Source organism: Aspergillus alliaceus, assembly GCF_009176365.1.
Source record: "Aspergillus alliaceus strain CBS 536.65 unplaced genomic scaffold BDW43scaffold_10, whole genome shotgun sequence".
Taxonomy (NCBI): domain Eukaryota; kingdom Fungi; phylum Ascomycota; class Eurotiomycetes; order Eurotiales; family Aspergillaceae; genus Aspergillus; species Aspergillus alliaceus.
Genome location: NW_022474693.1, coordinates 550,428 through 571,935, shown reverse-complemented (window position 1 = coordinate 571,935; position 21,508 = coordinate 550,428). Strand labels below are relative to the sequence as shown.

The 21,508-nt window shown below is 48.0% G+C and overlaps 6 protein-coding genes across 6 annotated transcripts; 1 reads left to right on the top strand and 5 right to left on the bottom strand.

Moving 5' to 3' along the window:
• The first annotated feature begins 121 nt into the window (after positions 1-121).
• Positions 122-1,917, top strand: BDW43DRAFT_17854 (putative extracellular cellulase CelA/allergen Asp F7-like). The gene is made up of 2 exons (XM_032038834.1): positions 122-1,108; positions 1,170-1,917. The coding sequence occupies exons 1-2, from the start codon at positions 341-343 to the stop codon at positions 1,578-1,580; spliced, it is 1,179 nt and encodes a 392-aa protein (XP_031902862.1). The 5' UTR covers positions 122-340; the 3' UTR covers positions 1,581-1,917.
• Positions 1,918-2,302: 385 nt separating this feature from the next.
• BDW43DRAFT_17710 (putative HLH DNA binding protein (Penr2)) lies at positions 2,303-3,507 on the bottom strand. The gene is made up of 3 exons (XM_032038809.1): positions 3,423-3,507; positions 2,809-3,364; positions 2,303-2,755 (listed from the first exon to the last, which is right to left on the bottom strand). Exons 2-3 carry the CDS (start codon positions 3,335-3,337, stop codon positions 2,403-2,405), a joined length of 882 nt encoding a protein of 293 aa, XP_031902861.1. The 5' UTR covers positions 3,338-3,364; positions 3,423-3,507; the 3' UTR covers positions 2,303-2,402.
• Positions 3,508-5,760: 2,253 nt separating this feature from the next.
• BDW43DRAFT_17687 (putative protein N-terminal asparagine amidohydrolase) lies at positions 5,761-7,536 on the bottom strand. The gene is made up of 2 exons (XM_032038807.1): positions 7,171-7,536; positions 5,761-7,105 (listed from the first exon to the last, which is right to left on the bottom strand). The coding sequence occupies exons 1-2, from the start codon at positions 7,334-7,336 to the stop codon at positions 6,174-6,176; spliced, it is 1,098 nt and encodes a 365-aa protein (XP_031902860.1). The 5' UTR covers positions 7,337-7,536; the 3' UTR covers positions 5,761-6,173.
• A 363-nt stretch (positions 7,537-7,899) lies between these two features.
• On the bottom strand, positions 7,900-12,846 carry BDW43DRAFT_268886 (putative leucine permease transcriptional regulator (SAC3)). Its single transcript, XM_032041174.1, has 6 exons — positions 11,665-12,846; positions 11,425-11,604; positions 10,410-11,370; positions 9,295-10,266; positions 8,902-9,240; positions 7,900-8,845 (listed from the first exon to the last, which is right to left on the bottom strand). Exons 1-6 carry the CDS (start codon positions 12,193-12,195, stop codon positions 8,199-8,201), a joined length of 3,630 nt encoding a protein of 1,209 aa, XP_031902859.1. The 5' UTR covers positions 12,196-12,846; the 3' UTR covers positions 7,900-8,198.
• Positions 12,847-13,520: 674 nt separating this feature from the next.
• Positions 13,521-15,512, bottom strand: BDW43DRAFT_17630 (uncharacterized protein). The gene is made up of 3 exons (XM_032038803.1): positions 14,664-15,512; positions 14,429-14,611; positions 13,521-14,378 (listed from the first exon to the last, which is right to left on the bottom strand). Exons 1-3 carry the CDS (start codon positions 15,067-15,069, stop codon positions 13,666-13,668), a joined length of 1,302 nt encoding a protein of 433 aa, XP_031902858.1. The 5' UTR covers positions 15,070-15,512; the 3' UTR covers positions 13,521-13,665.
• Positions 15,513-17,639: 2,127 nt separating this feature from the next.
• BDW43DRAFT_268872 (uncharacterized protein) lies at positions 17,640-18,093 on the bottom strand. Its single transcript, XM_032041173.1, has one exon. It carries the CDS (start codon positions 18,085-18,087, stop codon positions 17,860-17,862), a length of 228 nt encoding a protein of 75 aa, XP_031902857.1. The 5' UTR covers positions 18,088-18,093; the 3' UTR covers positions 17,640-17,859.
• Positions 18,094-21,508: the final 3,415 nt, after the last annotated feature.

Here is a 21,508-nt window from a genome sequence, read left to right as displayed (position 1 = left end):
CGTTCAGCCATCATTAATGCTGCCTACTATGCCTGTCCCAAGGATTTCGTGATCTGGCACTGTTATATCCCTTTTTCTCTCCCTTCCCCATTTCCCTCTTTCTCATTTATTGTCTTTCTATCTGTAATAGCAGGTATACCGGTCCTGGATCTGAGACCCAGAAGACCGTTCGTTCCCTACAGTCAGTTCAGTGCTCATTGCACGTCCAATCTTTCCTTCACAATCAATACATTCATTCTTTTGCTGGCAAGATATCAACTCCCGTTCTTTATTTTATCATTTTCCCGATTGTTTGAAACATACACTTAGCTTTTGTTCTTATATCCGCGCAACATTCACAATGAAGTACCAATGTCTGGCTTACATGGGCATTGCTGCCTTGAGTGCTTCGGGGTCTGTCTCAGCAACTCCCCTCGTTCGGCGAGGGGGCCAGTCGGTGTGTCCTTTCGGGTACACCCAAAGCGTCTACTATGTGACGGTGACTGCTAGTTCCACCCCGGCATTGACTCTATCATTTGAGCCCACCACAACTCTGGAGACCTCGTCGACCGTCACTGAGACCACGGTTATCACTCCGGAAATACCAGTCGAGACTCCCGCTCCCGTGGAATCATCACCCGCCGTGTCCGAGTCTCCTGCCCCGGTAGAGACCAGCGCACCCGCTAAACCTATCACTACCTCTACCACCGAGCAGCCCGTGGTAGTTCCAACCTCCACTACCAATGTCAAGCCCATAACAGCAGTCGTCAAGCCCTCAGCTTCCATTAAAGAGCCTGCATCCCCATCCACCACAGCTGAAGCCCAACCCACAACCGCAGCAGCAGATCCCACAAGCAGCTCCCCCGAGGAAACCACCACTACCTCAGCTGCAGCAGCCGTCCCTACCAAATCCTCATCCACCGGCAACAACAAATCCAGCGCCACAAACGCCGGCTCGGCCACCTTCTATGGCGGCAACATCTCCGGCGGAGCATGCTCCTTCTCCGGCTACACGCTTCCCTCCAGCCTCTTCGGGACAGCCCTCGGCTCGCCTAGGTGGGACAACGCGGCCGAATGCGGCGCCTGCGTCGCCGTAACAGGACCCAACGGGAAAACCATCAAGGCCATGGTAAGCTTCTATCCTATCCCCTGGTAAAGCCCAAGCAAACCCAATCTAACAACCCCATTAGATCGTCGACAAATGCCCCGAATGCGAGAGCAATCACCTCGACCTCTTCCAGAACGCCTTCGTAGAGCTAGCCGACATCTCCAAGGGCGTGATCGACATCAACTGGTCCTATGTCTCGTGCGATATCGACTCGCCCCTCATCCTCAAGAACAAGGAGGGGACATCTGCGTACTGGTTCTCGATGCAGGTGGTCAATGCTAATGAGGCGATTGTTTCGTTGGAGGTTAGTACCGACGGCGGAAGTACGTGGCAGAGCACGAAACGGTCGGACTATAACTTCTTCGAGAATACTTCTGGATTCGGGACTGAGAAGGTTGATATTAGGGTTACGGGGAAGAGTGGGAAGGTTGTGAGGGTTGATAATGTGGGTGTTTCGTCGGGGGCGTCCGTTACTGCTTCTGGTAATGTTTAGGGGCGTTCGTTCACTGTTTTGAACGTAATGGTGGTGGTAGATTTTTAAGAGTGGAGGGAGCGAGATTAAGTAGTGTTCTCTTCTCTCTGGTCTTTATTCTATGTTGATGCTTGGACATTGGGGTTGATGATGATCTCGTGACCTGAGCATACATTATTCCTGCTCTCTTAACTTTCTTTCTCTGTACATATTCATATGATGATTACAAGAGTCCAGGGTTTGGGCGCACTTACGTGATATTAAGCCTGGCTCGCTTGCATAACATCATATACAAGATATGGATGCTCTCAAACTACACTACATATTGAAAAGGAAGAATTGCATTCCGATAACGCGCTGCGATATCGCAGGGTTCAACATCCGTATTAATCACACTCCCAGCCGTAGTTTCGCCAACCCATCCTTGAAGATAGCGTACACGAATAAATAAAGCAAATCAGAGGGGGTAACGCAAGAAAGAGAGAAAGAGAAAGAAACAGAAACAGAAAACCGAACCCAGGCTGAAACAATTAGCGTGTAAAGACGAGTCACGTACTCACTCCCAGTGGAAGATGAACCCATAGACTATACCTGCAAATTCAACAAAAACACGATGCTGGTGCCAAATGACATCACAACACATCTGAAAAACTTTGTTCAGGGGAGGGAGGAGAATCGAGATATGGTGAAAGGAGATGTCGAGAAAGAGGAGTTATGTAAAGATTCCCAGCCTTCGAAAGGAGAAAGAAATAAGTCGTGGCACGTTTAGAATGAAACGAAGATCATCGCAGAAGGGAAGTCTCGCGACTGATGTATACGCAGCAAAGAGAAGTGAACCGGATATCAAACCTGGCCCTGATCAACCTCTAGAGGCTCCAGCTCCTTGGCCTCCTCGTAATCGTCGAAGTCAAGGCCTGCGTCGCGACAGCGTTGCAACCACTTGAGCGCAATGTCTCCACGGCGATTGACTTCAACTTTTAATTTGGAGTTCTGAGCACTGATCTCGTTGATGGCATGACTTGTGGTCATGTTATTCTGCTCCCACCGCTCGCTCATCGCCTTCTTTTCGTCATGAAGCTGACAGATGTACTCGATCGCGCGCTGCAATATAGCACCCTTGTTCTTGTCGCAATTTGGAACAAGACGAGCAATCTGATTGATGCCCTCATTGATTGCCTCACGGCGTCGACGTTCCACTTTGAATCGAGTCAGTACCAGGGCTGAAGAAAGAGAGCAGAAACCAACTGACCTTCTTTGTGGTTGTTCTTACGAATTTGATGCCATTCTGGAGATCCAACCGATGGCTTTTGGTTCATGCTTTGTGCCTCGCGCGCGGCATAGACAGCAGCGGCGGTAGAATTGTGTCCATGAGCTCCACCTATAGCTTGTCCCATTTCATCTCCGAACGTTAGCCCATGGGCAAGGTTGTTGTCGAATGTCGCATCAGGGGGAGGTGGGTATTTGTTCTGAGGTTGGTGGGCGGCCAAAGCAGCTTTCGCCGTTAGGGCACTCTCGTCCGAGATGCCATTCTGCGGACCAACATGCTGAAGGATTTGCTGGTCAATGTTCAGCTCCGCCGCGCCAGGGAGACCATGAGCATCATAAGATCCAAGAGAGCTATGACCGAAATTAGGTTGGGTATCTGGACCTGGAATACTGCCGTTACTGCCGTTAGAAGACCTGTTCAAGCGCTGAGCATCAGGCCCAGTGCTATCAGTGCTGTCGCGCTTTCTTTTGTTGTTTATGCCATCAGGGGCACCCAATGAGGGGTCAGACATGACGCCGAGAACTACAAGTAAACTACCCTACAAACGAGTAATGTCAGCATACCAGTAGGAAGGGGCGACAATGGACCCAGCTTACCTGCTAGACAAGGTAGAACCGAGATTAGATCGAGAAATCACCTTCCTGCACAGCTACTACCACCAATCTATTGTTGAGTAAATCGATCTGTGAACCAAGGATTTTTGTCAGTCATCGCATCTCAATAAATCAGGAAAGCAGATTGCAGTTGCAACACAAGACGGACACGGTTGTGTTCGGGAAATTTGTAGGCAATTTTAGTCTAGCAAAAGCAAATAATATGATAAATAGAAAAGTGTGAATATTGCCGGTTTAAACCGGTCGCATTGACAGGGAAGACAATAAGATGCATGGTTGGAGACGCGTTCCGGGTTGACGCGCTCTTCTCCGCATCCACACCAATAACATTTGTTAGTGAGGGGATGTAAATTGCAAAGCAACCCCTTTACATATACAATTTGAAATGTATACCGCAGGAGTAGAGGAGATGTAGGAATGATAGGCATTAAACAGTGTCCCTCAGCAAGTAACCGCATTAGAAACGCGTCATGGCAGTTCTGCGACCGAAGTGACCGGGCGATGGGAACAGCATCATAGGCATCAGCCCCCCTCGCGCCCTTTTGGTGGCGGACAGCATGGAAGTCACCGCGGTGCGCAGGGCCATAGCAGTATCAAAGTGCAGCCGCAGGCCGTTCAAGGTTGTTGCGGTCCGCAGAATAGATAACAAGGGGAAAGCAAGTTGAAGGAGCGCGAAGAAAGGGAGCAGTACCTTGGGATGGGCTATCTATCACCTGACAGCAAGTCACCTGCCACGGGCAACAACAAGAGGATAGGATGATCGCGATTCAATCGCAAGAGCAAGAAAACCAAATTTGTACCAGGAAGAAACGGTCGAGACAGAGACGTCCTGCTACGACACAGCGGACAAGCCGGATTTGAAAACGAACAAAAAGAAGTGGCGGCTTTTACAATGGAAAGAAGGGATACATGGAGGTGTAGAGAGAGAGTCGAGTAGAGAGGGATTGCTCACGTGGCGAGGGCGAAAGACGAGGTCAAGCCTTTGGCCAAAAAGAGGAGGAATTGCGGTGACCGGTTGCAACCTAGTGTGCACTAAGGTCACGGGACAGCGAGCCTCTTCCCTTTCTTTATCGCGCTTATCCGGAAGATCAGGAGTATCAGACAATCAATCAATCATTCCACGGTAGGAAACTTGGGACTCTGCACGGAGTCAGTGAGCTCATTATCAACCAATCTTCCCTCCCACAGTAATCCAACCGGTTTTCTTCCTCCCTCCCTCTTCCTTATTCAGATGTCATGTGCTGCAATCCCGTGCCCCCTCCTCACCCAAGGTCCCTGCTTACCGCTCTGATTGGTCACTGGTTTTCGCCTTGGCCGGTTGCCGGAGGAGGGGTTCACCCGGAATCACGTGGGGGCGGGCAACCCTCCAAGTTCTCAAGGCCGAAGATCAGGAAATCTTAGTAACTCTGCGATTTATTTTCCCCAGGTCTGCAGCGTTGATCAAATGGAAGGCCACTGGCTCCTCATGCAGAGCGGTATCATTGGAGGACAAACCGCCCCCAATTAGGAAGTACCTGCTAATCCCGGCCGGCCCGTCCCTCCTTTGGTCCCTGCTTAGGTTGCACGGTCCAAAAACGCATAGTATCAGTTATTTAGTCAACGAATGACAGGCATCAGGCCATGTCTCTCGCTTTTTGATCATGTTAGATGCCGATCAACCTAGTCCGCTTAGCCGACAGGATACATTAAATCAACTAACCTAACACCCCCCATATCCAGGTCCAACTTTTCTGGAATCATCAAACGTTTCAAAAGTGCTGGGGCTCCTTGTCAACCCCCCACCTCATTGGCAGAAAAGGGAAAAAACCTCGCGATAGTTCAATAGCCCAGCGCGAAGTACACCTTCCCAGTTTAATAATTGTCTCAGTTGGCCATATGCAATACAGGTCTTTCGCTGAACCTTCCTGACTTGAGATAACCTCCCATTGGAGCTCGCGTGTTTTCTTTATCCCTCCACCCTTATATTTAGCTCACTGCCCCAAAAATATGACTTCATCTGACCTGGGGGTCACATGTGCCCACCGCGCGCATATTAGAGGCTCAGATCCTCCCCGGTTAGAATCTTCATCAGCGAAGCGTCCAATCTGCGGCCAATGATCTGTTTTGGGGGGGGGGAGGTGTTTGCTAGGGTTGTATTAAGAAACCTGTTATCATCCGTCAAGATTGTATTTTCGACACCCTCTGGAAAGACGCCGATCAGTTCTGGTCATAAGATGGGTGGAATGTCAAAGAAAAAAGACGGGCGCGTGAAAGGGAAAGGAAGGTATTGAGGCGAAAGCCTTCCTGAGGACGTATTAAATGGTTATTCTCCGGACTTTGAGGTCTAGAATTCCCCCTGTTTTTGGCAGAAAAGCAACCAAGTGTCACATGGATAAGCATCCAGTATGACTGTTAAGTGACTCACATGACTCCTAAGTGTGGCAAGAGGTTGATCGGAATGCTAGCCTGACTCGTGAGAGTCATGGTTGCATAGAAGGCGAATGATGCGTTTCTCTAGTCCAACGGCTAAGATCTCTATTATGAGAAGGGATTATTCGTAAATTGTATCATATAGATTAATATTTATATAGCCCAGCTCTTATAGGTAGTGTTGAGGACCATGGAAAGAACAGAATGGGGATTCCGTGATCGCGCGATATGAGCACAAAACATGCTATACCTTCTACCGTCAGACTTACGGGAGGATATTATTATCCCCCGACCCATGGATACTGCTCCATAGCCCCGATCACATTATTTACTTGAAGCTTTAACTAGTCCGAAAACCATCTGTGGATCCATCGTAGTATCCGCAAAGCATATTCCTTCGGCTGTCGCGGCCATCATATCCCAACACAGTATACTCACGTCGAACGGCAATGTATCCTTGTCCCCAAGCCCATCCACCTCGGACCCATTTTGAGAAATTTTGTCTCCGGCACTGGTTTCTCCGTCAGCGGAGGGGGGCCGCGGTCGTTGCGTAACAGCAACAATGGCACTCGTGCCAGCGTACAGAGCCGGGTTCGTTCCCTCAGGGCCAGCTTCCTCCCCCGCCCGATTCGCAAAAACAATAACCGTCTTTTTACCGGTCTCAGCATCGTCCCCATCGAAGTTAACATCATGACGCAATCTCTTCTTGAGGAGAGGCCAAAACCGCTGAACCCAGTAGTTGAAGGTATCCATTTCCGGCCTCCCAGCGAGCGAGTCGAGCTCCTCGCGATCCATCGACGTCAGCCACGCCATAGAAAGAACGACCAATTGGGACTTCGAATCGAGCACCCGGTTCGCGAACTCGCAGGTCGTAAACGGCGTCGCAAACTTGTACGGGTTGATATCCATGCATATTCCAAATGAAGTGGCAACCTGATACTGTTGCTCCTGCTGGTTCCCAAAGGCAAGCTCACGGAATCCCCTCTTGGCATCACCTTCTGTTGCCCACGTCTCATCTGTATAGTACAGAAACGTCTTGCGATAATTGTGAATAACCTCCCCGTTTTCATCAACCACCAGAAGAGAGTTATAGTACGTCTCTTGTTTACTTGAACCAGCTTCCTCAACCTCAGGATACCCAACGCAAACTTTACACCGATAGCGCCTGGCAGCCTCTCGCGCCCAGGCAGCCGACGGACCCTTCCCAGCATGCTCCAGATACGGCCTGATAGCCTCCAGCGAAGGAAAGTTATACCCTTTTCCCTCATCAGCCATCAACGCAACATATTCGAATTACCAGAAACAAGAACAGAAAACATACCAGTCAGTGCCAACTCCGGTAAGACCAGGATCTCCGGTTTCAAGATCTCTACTCCTACCCCAACACCACCGAGCACTTTGCCCTTCTGCAGCAATTCATTAGCGCGTCTGATATTGCCTTCCACGTCACCCAGTTTCGGGGCAAGCTGTAATGTGGCAATTCGCATTTCCCTGCGCTGCTCTTTGTAGATACGTAACAGAGGGAAAAATATGTGGTGGCGTGTTGAACTGTACCCCCTTTGGGTACTAAAAGTATTGGAACGAATACCGCGAGGGCGGATGGATACAAACGGCTGACACTGTTGGGCCGAACCAATAAGGAGGAGACGTGGTTTCTTTAGAGTAGCAATTGTGACTGGTTTTCTTGCAGGTGTTTTTTTTTTATTTTTGTAGAAGAAGTATTAGACAGCGCATGTTGAATGATGGTCGATATTGATTCTTAGGTGATATTGTTGGTGACTAAACTGAATCAGTGGGGTTGGGGCGGTGGGCCATTTCTTCATAAGATTCAAGATCCCTACAATACAATACCACCTTCGGACATAAACGTGAAGATGGGCGCTCTATAAGATCCAATTTACGCAAATCGTAGCAAGAGCATTGCGTTCTGAAAAGCGGAGTACTTCGTAGTGTAGAAACAAACATCGGAGAGTTTTTGGGCCCTGCAATTCTGCAGTAAGGTCCCGGTAAAAGATGCATTCAATGCATTGAGTAGAATACAGCAAAACTACCTAGACTGAAGGTGGGAACATTTGCGTTCCACTCGCTAAGATCCAGAATAAATCGAGGTATATGATCTTTCCTGCGCCATGCTTGAGACCAAAGTATGCAACAACCCTTGAAAATCAGAAAAAGACACAGTATTCGCTTTAACGCCATCACACTATGCAGATAATACATTCCAGTAAACAGATGATATGTACCTCGGAAGGCTCTATTGAAAGAGCCGAAATTAATCGATATCATGCAACCGTATGAGATCGAGATCTCTATGAACGTGTAATGGTTTTACTGATCGCCAAGTTGTCTCTATTTGGATTTTCGCTTCTTCTTAGGGGTAAAGTCTAGCGGCTTATACGCCAGTCCTTTGCCACCTGTAAGGCGAAGCCTTTGTTCAGTCCGAGACAATGTACGGCCTAGTCCAAGGTCGGTATCAGGGGCAAGCGCAAGGTCGTACCCGTTCGCAAAAGAAGATTGGGGCGACTGGCTACGGGAAAAGGATAACGACGACGCGAAACTACTCCGAGGGCTGAAAGAGGAGCGTCGAGGTTCAGATGACCCATTAGACCAACTGCCGGTGAGCTTTGGGCCGCTCCTAAGGGACTCGGCGGCGATACGTGCAGCAGAAAGAAGAAGCTCGTCCTCGTCAACTTGACTCAGCTTCGAAGGCTGGGGTTTTGGTTCGGCGGTCGGCTTCCGCGTCATTGCCTCGATTTGTTCCAAGATAGGAAGCTTCGGTAGAGGTTTGATAGATGAAAGCGCCATGGACTTTTTGCGAGGGACGGGGTTCTCTGGTTTTGATACTTTTGGTGCCTTAGACCCGCTTACTATCGCTGCTCCTCCTTCTTGGTCCTCATGAGCTCTTTTGCGACTTGTCGAAGAAGTCCTCCGTCGTTTATTGGCTGCTTCTCTTAAAGTTTCTATCCACGCCATACGTCGTTCATTCACATCAGGGGCTGAAACATAATGTTAATAAGATGTAGGCTTGCTATAACGTTGTTAAGAAACTTACCAATGGAAACAACTTCATCCACAGATGGCTCCGAAAGCTCTGTAGGCAAATGAGACGAGGTACTCGGAATATTCGGCTCGGTAGACGCGGGAGCTGTGAGTTCTGTGGGATTGGTCTTCTCTAGCAATGAGGGAAATGCCTCTTGCTCCTGATGAGAGACATCATTACTGCGTAAAGAATTAAGGTCGTCCGGAGTATCGCGCTCAGTTACGCCCTCTGGAAAAGGTTTCTGCATTGTCACCCCAGGGCGTTCTTGCCCTATATCGCTATCTCGGGGCTTCTCAACAATGGGACTTGGTTGTCCAATAGTTGACTCCGGCACGTAGGATTTAGGCGTTTCTAGAAAATCGTCAGAACCTGCCAGTGATGCATTGCATGTCGCGAGAACTATACCGTTGTTATTTGTGGCAAATGGGGACGGAAAGTTCGCTGAAGGCCGCGCAAAAGGCTGCTGTGGGACTTTCGGAGAACCCATCTGAAGTTGACTTCCTGCATTGCTAGGGTTTGTGCTTTGATCAGAGATATTGAATATGGCACTAGGCGACCCTGAGGGAACAGGTGCTTTGATTGTATCAAATATACTGGCAGACTGGCCAGCAGTCAGCCCAGCAGTTTGGTCAGACTTGATATCGGTTGAAGTTGTCGGAAAGCTAAAGGGCGGAGTGGCTGATGCAGTACTGGGCTGGAAGAGACTGGGGGATTTAAAGGGGAAGGCCGGGATGGTAGTATTAGAAGTGCTAGTTTCGTCTTTCTGCGAGGCGAACGGACTTGATTCTGTGGTGAAAACAGATGTTGACTGTGGGGCGCTTGACCCAACAAAAAAGGGGGAACTGCCATTAGTTGTTTCCGGAGTCTTTGAAGATGTGAGAGAAGATAGACCTGCAAATGGGTTAGATGGCGCCGACGCTGTAAAAGCGCCAGGTGAGCCACCAGTTGCAAATGAAGGTGAAAATGATGAGGGCTGAAATGTATTTGACGACTGGGAGAACATGCCTCCCGCTGGCTTTGGCTCGGTAATAGTCGATGTTTGCGACGTTTCCTCGAAGGCTCCGCCAAGGCTATCTGTAGATATCGGCGAGTCGCGGTCTACTCCATCCTGCGCAAAACTCCCGCTTGTTTGACTAGTGGAGCGCGGTATCTCGTTATCATCATCGCTGACGAAAAGCGACTCATCTTCCGCAGAAGCCTCTGTGTTTGGCGCAGGCAAAGCAAGAGGGCGCTCTTGCAGAAGTGAGCTGTCGATCATTCCTAACTGTGCCGCTTGCTTGACATTCAATCCGAGAATAATCGCGACCAATGTTCGGCCTGCACGCTTTGACTCGACATACTTCTCTGAAAATGTATGGTCCGAAGATCTGCGGAATTCTGTTATTGAAAGGGTCAGTCGAAGAAATGCAGCGAATTGGACAAAGTCCAAGATAACATCCTCCCGTCTTGCCGGTAAGAGCGAATGCCGTTTCAATTGAGAGGGGAGATCAAGCGATTTCGTGGCCGAGAGTTACACATACCGACTGAGTCAATTGGGCGACTTCCCCAATTCAAATATAGGTCGCCATTTGCATTCTCTGCAAATTCCAAGTCTTGTTCTTCGCAAAATTTGATAGTCTGGTCAGTGTTGTCAAAATACAGCGCCCTTGTTAACTCAGCGACAGTCCATTCTTCGTTCTTATGCTGTTGAGACAACGGGTAGCGGCAATAACCCTTCCAAATCGAGCGGATAGCGGTCTGGCGGACATGATTAAAGTATATCTCTGCAACACATGCCATCAAATAGGAAACTGCTGGAGAGTCCACCAGGCTGAAAAAGCGCTCATAAAAGCCCTGTGCAATTGCATTTGCTCTTCTAGCGTCTAGAGTTCCCTGATATTCCCACGCATTACCAGCAGCGGCTAGAAGTTCCAGCGCCAACTGAACCCGAGGAGAATTGCGTAGCTCGGCCGGCCATTTCTGAACACGCGCTTCTAGATCGGGTCGTTGATCGAGGATAGAAAAGATGATATAGTACGCGCGGAATTCGTCTTCGTTTGGAAATGAGATGCGACCCCGATTATCATCGTAGTAGTACATCAGCGACAACATTGTATTATTCAGTTGTTCACGTTCCTGGTGACGATCAAAGGGCTCGTCATTAGCAGGACTAGAGAGCAAATGGAGTGATGCAATGTGGAAACGGGCAATCCTTTCGAGGCAAGTAACTGCGATCTTCACATGGTCTTCCTGAGTGACTTGTTGAACTGAGAAGTCATTGCGGATCGATCGAGTTCGATCCCATACAAATTTATGAATCAGGCCCAGGGGTTCGGGTCCACCGAGTACATGACGTATTAAGTAGTTCATAGTCTGAAGAAGCGTCTTGGGTGTTCGGATATCCGATGGAAGTTGTTCATCGTACCCAGCGGCCGACCTTCGGAAACGTTTGAGCATCTTTGTTTCCAGGTTTTGTAATGAGTTGGTTGAGGGATGAAGAAACTAGTTCCGGGTTGTAAGCGTAGGCCAAATGCTGTTATTGAGGGTCGCGAATACCTTTTCACTTTTGTCAACCATCTTCTGAACAATGCGCTCAACCCGTTCAAATTCAGGGCACATGCTGGTGCATGTTCCGACAGGTGTGATAGCTTGGTTCAACGAGGTTGGTTGGTTTGGATCCGCCATCTGTCCTTCCTTGATCGCTTTCTCTCTCTCTTTAGCCCTATCAAGCTTGAGCTATTCATTTGATCAGCATATTGATCTACCTCCATCTTGGGCAAGCAAATGAAAACCGACCTGTTCATAACGATCGTTGTAGTTGTTCAAAACAGTCATATCTTCGACAGGTACATCGGATAAAGTTACGCCGTTTTGCTTGAATAAGGAAGTCCGCTTCCGGGGGTCGCGACTTGAGTCGACCCGAGTCCCATCGAAAGAGGAAGGGGCCCCAAACGACGGCGCTTTCCCAAACCCAGAGAACGAAGGCTTTTGCGGGGCAGACTTCTCAGCGAAGGGCGACGACGGGGACTGATTTTGTTTCAATTGAGCGAAAGGCGACGCTGATTGTCCGGTTGGTCCGTTGTTCGATTCAGGTTTGCGCCAGGTATTTCCTGCAGTACCACCTCCTCGACCATGGCCATGGGTAGCTCTTGGAGCCGTCGGTGCTCCGCGTCCGCGGCCTCGGGCCCTAGGATCCCGGGGTGCATTTGTATTCTTGGCTTGATAAGGTGCTGACCGTCCAAGTGATCCGCCACGTCCACGACCTGCTGTTCCCGTCGTACCATCTTTCTGGTTCAGGCCAGCGAATGGGTTCGGCGGACCGGCCATTGTGCCGCGAGCAGCGCGAGAACAGTGGACGGAACCAGAAGGATTCCACCCGAACAGATCAGGACTTTCCCTTCTCGCGAGTGTGTCGCTGTTCTTATTCGTTTATATTCTTTTCATTGACTGGAACTGGAAGACGTTGGGCGCAAAGGCGGAAGGCGATGAATGAGATTCCCTAAAAGTGCTATCCTCCGAAAATCGTTGGCAGGAGCGTGACGAAAAAGTTAGCCAAGGATGGCGTCGAAAAAAATACAATATTCATGGTAACACGACCGGGACGAAAGAGCGAGTGAATAAAGGGAGTAAGGAATAGTGAATAATGCAATCATAAATAGAGCCAGTAGCTAAAGAGAAAGGAGGAAATGACGACGTCGCAATACCTTTGGGCGCGAATTCCGATGATTGAAACGTCCTTCTTCACGATGGAAACAAATTTATAAGCGCAGGTCTTTCCAGCGATGCAAAGGCTGCGGAGCAACGCAGATCGGATTGTGGCCTCAGAGCGTGGGGAGAAACATCCGCGCGGACAAAGCAGTGATCCAATAAACCGCGAGCTCGATAGACGATGGGCGCGATTTCGAAATGCGTAAAACAATAGTCGTTTCTCGTTGACTGGGCCCGTCTAATTTTGGTGGTCACGAATGCAGAAGGGGGGGATTGGTTGGTCGTCATCCAGCGAAGCTCGGTCAGCTGGTTCAAATGATCGGGAAATGCACGGGCCATTATTCTAGGCGCTACTGACGCGCGCCTAGATTATCCATGGCTTATCAATGAATTCCTCCACTTAACCTATCCTATTCTTACTCTATTCATTCAGGATCATATATGTTCAATGACGTAGATTAACGGCAAAAACCAAGAATACCCAATGCGAGTGACAATTATCAACTACAACTTGCTTTTCAAAATAAAAAAAGAAAAGCAAAAGACCAAATCCAATATCGCTTCACAAAACCCAGAAAAGCCATCGCGGCCACAATTACGCCCACCGCTTCTATAACCAATAAATTCTCATTTCAGGCCGTCACTTCCGGTTCAGAAGCCAAAAAGCATCAAGCCATATTATGGACGCCCTCGCTCCAAATATTTCATAAGTCAGAAAGAATCCAACGCAAAATAAAGAAGCAAACAAAAAAGACAAAGAAAAAGAAAGAAAAAAACAAGAAACAAGTTTACCGCACATATTCCATCCCAAGGCGCCTTCGCCAACATTTCTTTTCAATGCATGACATGTAGTTGCAAAGGACAGAATCAACTAGAAAAACGTAAAAGGCAGAACGTATATATGGAGCCTGAAATATGGATCAAAGAAGCGAAATGTCACCATATACTGGGTGACAAACTTGTCTGAAGAGGGTTGCGTGAGATCGCCAAGCGGAGGTCTATTGAAGGTTCATACAAATCGTGCGTGTCATTCGAGCTTAGACTGATGTCGCAATTTTACTGCCTCGATACAAGTTGCGACAGAAAGATTTATGCATGGTGAGGTACCATATGAGGGTGACTTAAGGATCCAGTGCGGAAGGGACTGCCTTTGGGTAAACCATGAGGAGTATGGGCCAGCTCTGCCGTGTGGGGGTTGGCCGTCAGCGGCATCTGATAAGCCATATGTTGAGGAATGCCCTGGCCGTGTGCAGAGCCATATTCCATAGGGTTGAAGATGTTTTGTCGGTATGAGGGAGTCCAGGCCTCAAACTGACTGACAGATGGCTGCATGGGCAAGGCAGTCGGGCGCTGGTGAGAAACCATCGGTTCCCCTGTCGTCGAAGCCGAAAATGGAGCCTGTAAGTAATCGAATGCGCCGGACTGTTCGTTTGGCGTGACGAGTGCCGGTGTTGCAGGGGTCTTCAGAATAGGATGCGCGTAGTCCTCGGGGTACTCAGAGTTGCCGTAATACGGACGCTCCTGCCCAGGCTGTTCTCCAAAGCTTAGTGATTCAGGCAATGGGAACAACTGGCCCCTATCAGTGCCCATATGCATGGGGCGGCCGTGTCCACCCATAGTCATGTCTACTGTGGATGTAAATGAAGCTTGCTCGGCTGATGACGGCGGTGTCAAGAACTCATCATCGGCTTCCTCTAGATCTTCGGGTTCTAATTTTTGCTCCGGTTCACTAATGGTGTCTGAATCTTTATCACCCTTAGCGTTGGCATCCCTGTTCTGAACATAAACCAGATTGTTGGCATCTAATAGAGTGTTAGTTCGAGTCATGGTACAATGCTTATAGATGACATACCAACTTCACCTCTCTCGTATCTCTCTTCCATTCTCCGCACCTTGAAGACCTCGTCTAGGACCTCGATTTTCGAGGTTGGCCTCAGCTGTCTCTTAGAGTCATGTGCGACCTCTTGCAGCTTGTCGGGGGTGATTCCAAACTTTCCGAGTTTCCGCACGATATGAATTAAAAGTCGAATACGTTCTATCACCTGTGAGTATGTAAAGGATGAGTATCAAGTGATGTATATACTTACGTTCTTTCCTGAGGTGATCGGGCTCCTTGTGAACCACTCCCGCCGGCCACCACTCAGGCTTAGTCTTCTCCGGGTCTCCCTTCTCACCCGAGGCGGCTCCCGCTCGGGGCTTGCCTCCATTGTAAGGGTGCTTTACTTGCTTGCGGGGCTCGATGAACTTAATGAAGGCTTTGGCGATCTGGCGGCAGTTAAGCTGCTGGAAATGCTTCAAGGCGTTCTCATAGTACTCGAGGATTTTCTCAGTATCCCCGATTTCGATGCCTACCATGTTTGTAGAGACAGGTAATTCCTCCACTGGTTCGGGGAAGGGTGGTTCAAGAGCTTGCTCTTGGAAGGAGGTCTTGCGTCGCTTCATGTGATGAGAATAGTCGTCAGGGCGTGGGTAGCCATAAACTGACGCACTCATGCCGGAGAACCCTGCGACTCGGAGTGATCAGTCAAAGTGCACATGATACCCAGGATGTGACTGCTATACGTACTGCGGACGGTTGGCCGGCGATATCCGATCTTTGCTCCAAGTATCTCCAAAAACTTGTCCTGTACATCAGGAGAGAAGACTGTTCCGTTTGTTTCCCGGATTGATGAAGACTCTTGAACCTTGAGTCTTCCAAGGTTGTCGAGGTAGATCATCGCATAATGGGTGTAAGGGAGGTTGAATGATGTGCGCAAGGGCACATCCACAGACTGTCCAGTCAGTGATTAGCTCATACGGACTTGGCTTTGTCTGACTTACAGGAGCCGTTTCCCATCCAGTGTAATCATCGTGCAGAGAGGAAGCCGGCCGCTTGACGGCTCCTGTCCCGGGCACAGATGCAGATGCACTGACAACCATGATGATATGCAGAACGTTTAGGTAATCTCAGCTGGCGAATTAGGAAAAGAGGTGGCAGTCAGAGAGTTCAGACCACTGTCTGAAGCAAGAGGCAAAAGAAAAGTGAATGTTGGTCAGAGAAAGGAAGAACGATAGACAATATCAAACATAGAGAAGATCTGGAGGGGGAAATGTCGACTGAGCGCGAATAGGTCGGCAATTTGTATCTGATCGAGGTCCAGAGACAGATGCACTGTGATAGGATGGTTCAGGTCGACCCTGAGGGAATAATGAGCCCCTCTATCTCAAGTGACTTGGTCGAACGGAACGTGGCCGCGTTTGAGCTGGAAAACTACAGATGTGGTGGCAACTATGGTGCCAACGGGCCTTGGTTAGCTACCAGCTCGGCCATGGGAAGATGCAGATGTTCATCAAGCAACGAATTGCAATAGCAAGGCATATGATATGACCAAAAGAGTCGGATGGAACGGTACAACGTGGGGTCCGCAATCCCGCTGCTATCTGGTGTAATTCCCCGACAGTGCTGGCAGCATCCTGGATCCCCCCAATGTCCGTCAAACAGAAAGAGAAGTGGGAAAGCATGCATGGGTTCCAGCTACTCACAGCACACAGCAATAAGGGCAAGAGGTGAAGACCAATCAAAATGGCGACAAGCAAACTGGGACGTTGACAAAAAAGGCACGAAGCAGGCTGTACTAAGCTGTTGGTAACCGGTATTGGGCACACAAGACGTAGTAGGATGAAGAGCAACAAGCTTGGAGCGAACGGGAGAAGTATTCTTTCTGGATACTCCAAAAGAGGTAGACGGTTGGTGTAACGGAGGTGTGTTTGACTCAAGGTCAAGTCCTCATTCAGAGAACAATGGATAAGGGTAAAGTAGGAGTCAAGTCAAGATGGCCTGCAAGTAGCAAGGAAGAATGGGGTGACTTTATAAAAGAAGATGGAGAATCTGAAAAGGAAAGGTCTGCAAGATTTTGAATGATTGATCGATTACATCTAACAGAAGAACCCACACTACATCTCCCCCGGGCATTTTAGTCGTACTTCCCCCTCTGCGGGTGGTATCGAACTGTCCCAATCTAGCATTGGCATAGACCTGGGTCAAGTGGGCATTTCCCAGGATCATGGATGATCCTTGAGCCCATCAGAGGCGAAACACGACAGAGAGGGACTAAGAGGCACCGGTACACCACTGCGGCTGCAGCTTTGGCTAAAGGACATGCAGTAGGGCATTTTTTTATTATTTGATTTTTAATTTGAGAAAAAGAAAACGTACTAATTAAAAAAAAAAAAAAAAAAAACTATTTTCTATTATTTATTTTTCAAATAATAATTAACGTGATTATTCTTCTTCTTATTAAATTTAATTTCCTACATCCTGGTTTTACTATTTGTAGATCGACTACTTTAGCTTCTGGCAGCTGGGCAACCAAAGAGGCTTCGTTCGGAGCAACTGTCTAGTGGCGTAGCCATTATTGGTCTCCACAGACACATTGGCAAACCCTACTAAATGTTCATAAAGTCATTCATTTATTATTTTGTGATCTGATTTTATTATTTTTCCCTCTCTCTCTTCTTCCTTTAATTAACCAAGTATACTTTAAAGTGACAAAAGCACCACACTAACCTCGATCACACTTAGGCTGACTTCACTAGTGCTTTAGTTGAGCTGAGAGCAACAACCGCCACATTGACGGTCGTTCGGGGATCATCTGAGCCTTGGTTTTGGAATACCCACGTAGGCGCTAGTATCGTTGGTCGATAATGCTTGCCGGTATACATGCCGAGTATGAGATTGAGATGATAGGGAGAAATAACAACCATCATATAACTAACTCCCTAGAAAAAAAGAGAACATTCTACCAAGTCCCTTCAGCAAGCCAAAAATTCCAAGTTTGTACTATACGAAATTGGGCCCATCGTCTCGTACCTACTAAGTAAGCAGTTAGCAATCCAAACTACTCTGATTAGGGTGCCTCTTTTTTTTCTCTTCGGTCACCAACCCCGCCTATGTAATTAAACGTATAGCTTGGCCCTATCTTCCCAATTCTCTATCTATCTACCCATCTACTTTCGCTGTGTTCGATGTAGTAATAGAGTTACATTTTCAACCCTTCCCCCCCCCCTCTCCAAGTCCTTAGGCATTGGATCTGATACTCCCCATCCCCTCTCTCATTTTAAACTAGAGTATGTAGAAGCCCTTTAATAAAGTATGGCATGTTGTACCATCAGTTCAGAGGCATTTCCAACAACCAGCAGCCACCTTTCAGGTGTCTAGATCCCGCACAGGCCCGCACCTCGTCAAGGTCCGTTCCACACAGCCAGCGCTTGGACCAAGTAAGCGAACAGTTTGCGCCTGTTTACCTACTCAGGCATAAGTAGATACGCACACCGTCGCTTCCTGCGGAAAAAGTACCACCCCCTTTGCTTGTGCATGGTCTCAGGGTTACGTAGTGTTCTTGCGAAATGTGAATTCTTCATATGCAGGGTGACCCTCTCCCCAGGGTTCTCGAGTGATGATACATGCCAAGGTAGGCATATACAGGGGAGTAGACGCAGCCTTTGTACATGGAATAGGTACTGTAGAGTCATTGCCGACGTTGGGGCATCGGACTCCCCGAGTCATCGCCGCCGTCACATGATCCATGAACGCTACATAACTGCGTACATACTACTGCATACCTCCATATATGCCTACATGACACAGTGGCAATGATAAAGACCATCCCATCACACAGTGTACACCTCTGGGTTGCGTCGGTGTCACAGGGACCGTTATAAACCTTCAGGAGGTAGGACAAGTGGAAAAGTCTCTAACAAGCAAAGCAATCGAACAATAGAAACAGAGCATACGCAACAGAGAAACGGCGTAGATCGCTTGGACCGACTCAGGCCGGAGTACCGAAGTACCGACTAACTAGGTTATGATTGCGAACGGCTCGAAGACGAGAGGACGAAATTACGATGGGCTCGGAGGGGAGAACTATCTGCCTTAGGTCTGCTATGATCATGGGCGGATCTCAGTACGATGTGCCCCGAGGGCTAGTCGCAGTTACGGCTGAGCCAATGAAATGCTACAAAAGATCCCAGAGCCGAAATGATCGTCCACAGTAAAGAACGAAGAGGCTTGTGCATGGCCCAGTTTCCTGGGATATGGGATTTTCTAGGCCTGAAAAGCCAAGGGTCAGGGAGGAGTTAATTCGTAGATCTAACTTAACCATTGCTATGGTATAGTTGGTTGTTGATAAAGTACGGTTATAGCAAATATTCGGCATTGCAAGCAAACATTGTGCAGAAATGAGTTGAAGGTATTTCTATGTTGCTGCTGATCTATTTTCTTTTTCTATTTTTCCTTCTCCTTTTACGGAATATTTGCCAATGTTAACGGCCAGGTTGGACATAAATGCAGAATAAAGAGGGTGAGGACGGGAAAAGAGGAAAAAGAAAACATGCATAGGAGCATTGGATTGAATCTTTTCCTTTTTTTTTTCTTTTTTCTTTTTTTTGAAAGTGGGGAAAGCAGCTGTTTGACAGTGACCCCCTTTTGTGTATCCTGGGCGGTAATGTCCGGAGGATTGTTTCCGTTACTAGTTAACCTTCCAACCACCACAGTACGAATGCTTCATTGACATGAAAGACAAAGAAAGCAATAGAATGAAGGCAACTAGGATTGACTCCGTTGATTTTAGATTTTAGTAGGGATTTTCTTAGGCCCTTCGTGGTTCCATGGAACCGCCAAAGTTAGGTCTGGACGCCTCTAGGCTTTTCAATCTGTTACGCGTGGGTTGCTTTGTACCTGAATCTCGGGTCCCAGTCAAGAGGGGGAAGGAAGGCTACCTATACCAATCTTGCCTGAAACTAGATCGGCGACCAGCATTGAGTTATCTGGGGACATACCCGAGAGTATATCTTGTGCCCTACCAAGAATTATTTGTAATGATTAAAAGAAGCTACTCGGTTGGTGGTGGCCTAGTACTGTAGTATATTATTATATATTCTTTGTTGTTGATAGACCCCGAAAAGGTAACGTTTAGCGGTTGACTCGAGAGGCTATGTACTCCGTACATGGAAACGAATAGGATTGAAAGGATCAAAAAAAATAAAAGAAAGTAAGAAAAAGACAGATTTTGTTCTTAACTCTGTCTTTTTCTCCTAGCATCTCAAAGTACTCCATTCGGTGTGGGTTGATTCCCGAAGTGAAACCTGACTGTACAGAGAATGCCCTCAGCTGTCAAAATGTTGGACAGTGTACGTACAAACAGATGCAAGACATGATTGTGATCCTCACGTTTCATAAGCAAACAGTTTGAGGGTGAGACGTAAGCAACAACATGTCTTGAATAGATGGATTTCTCCGTGGAGTGCTCAGCATAGCCCCAGTGTTCGGTCATCCATCTTGATAAGATATACAATTATTGACAGGAGCTGATACCAGCCTGTACCTAGTCCCCTACTAGAGGGCTCTGTAACTATGAATAGCCCGTCCTGAAAAAAAAAAGAAGATACCAAGGGGAACGATGACGAGGCTATAGAATAATATAGTAAATCCCTCCTTTCGAATTTCCTTTATCAGTAATTGGCACCCAACTCCCTCCCCTTTCAAATACGCGACAGGTGCTCTCCTTAGGGCATCAAACTCCCTTTTTATCCCGATTACCAGGGGGTGTACTATCACCGGAACCATTCCCACTACCACAACATCACCATCCGATCAGGTTAACAAGCCGACATGATCCCTGGTCGGAGTCAGGCCGTCACAAAAAACAAGATTCTTTTGCTGAGTAAATGACCATCTCTTTCTTACTTTTACTCTGCAAACGAAATCACGGATCGACCGAGTCTAGACCGTTTAATTTTCAGACTCTTCGTTACCCCAGGGTGTACAACCCTCAACGTGCCGTTTATTTTTTTTTTTTTTTGGTGTTACTACTCTGGCCTCGCAACGTGGCAGAAAGGGTTGTACATACATGAGCCACTTCAACGGCGTGGTCGACAACCAGTAGGCATTTGGCAAAGTGTGACACACCGCCATGATATTGATAGCAGTGGAAGTCGGTCAGTGGATGACATTGCATAATTACGTCGGCGTACATATCCTACTAGGAGAAAGGAGAAAACGCTGGCGACGGAAAACGATGGTCGGGAAAAATCCTGTTTTTCATTTTAGGTCTCCCTCTCTCCTCTTCGTTAATTTCCCTCTATCATTTTCCCCCTCTCCTCTCTTTTCCCTCTTTCAACTAGTAATGTCGTGGTTTGATTCTACGAATGAATCGGGCCCTAATGGTTGATTAAGGTACCATCGGAACCATCACGCCGCGTTTGCCGCTAGTCAAGGCACCATCAACCAATTTTTTCTCCCCTCCGTTTGATCTCTTCGTGTCTGCACCCAGTAGAAATAGGAAATCCGGAATCCCACCCTCCCAATATTGAATGAACATCATAGATCCGGTCGGGAATGGAAAGGAATGAGATCAGATAGAGACAAAGACTGTGACAAGATGGAGAGTGAAGGATGTGCCGTCACATAACGCTGCTATAGAAAGTTAAAGTCGATCATTGTAATTGAAACTGGAGCCCACCGCCTGTCATACCCTATTTTACGCTCTTAGTCCGCAGACTAGTGGCTTCTTATGACCCCTAACTTGGAACCGCCGCTTCCGAGAGAATTCATGTGGATGTGACCGGAAAACAGGGCTGCGCTATTACTCGTCTATCTCAATCTTACGCCTCGCCATTTTCAATGAGGAGGGGAGGGGGAGGTTTTAGACCTCGCCTTACTACCCTTATGTGGTAGTAGTTACACTATCAGATTGGAGATTTTAAATTGCGCAGAATCGTAGTCTTGGAGGAGTAGGCGGATCTGGCAGCTAATTCAATCCATAACAAACCGCTACGATCATTTGATCCGACTCGGGCCCACCACGAGCCCTACATTCTCCGGAGAACTGTGAATGCTACCTATGAATGTGGAGTACAGTCTTCCTATCCGTAGGTTAACAAGAGGAGAGGGGGG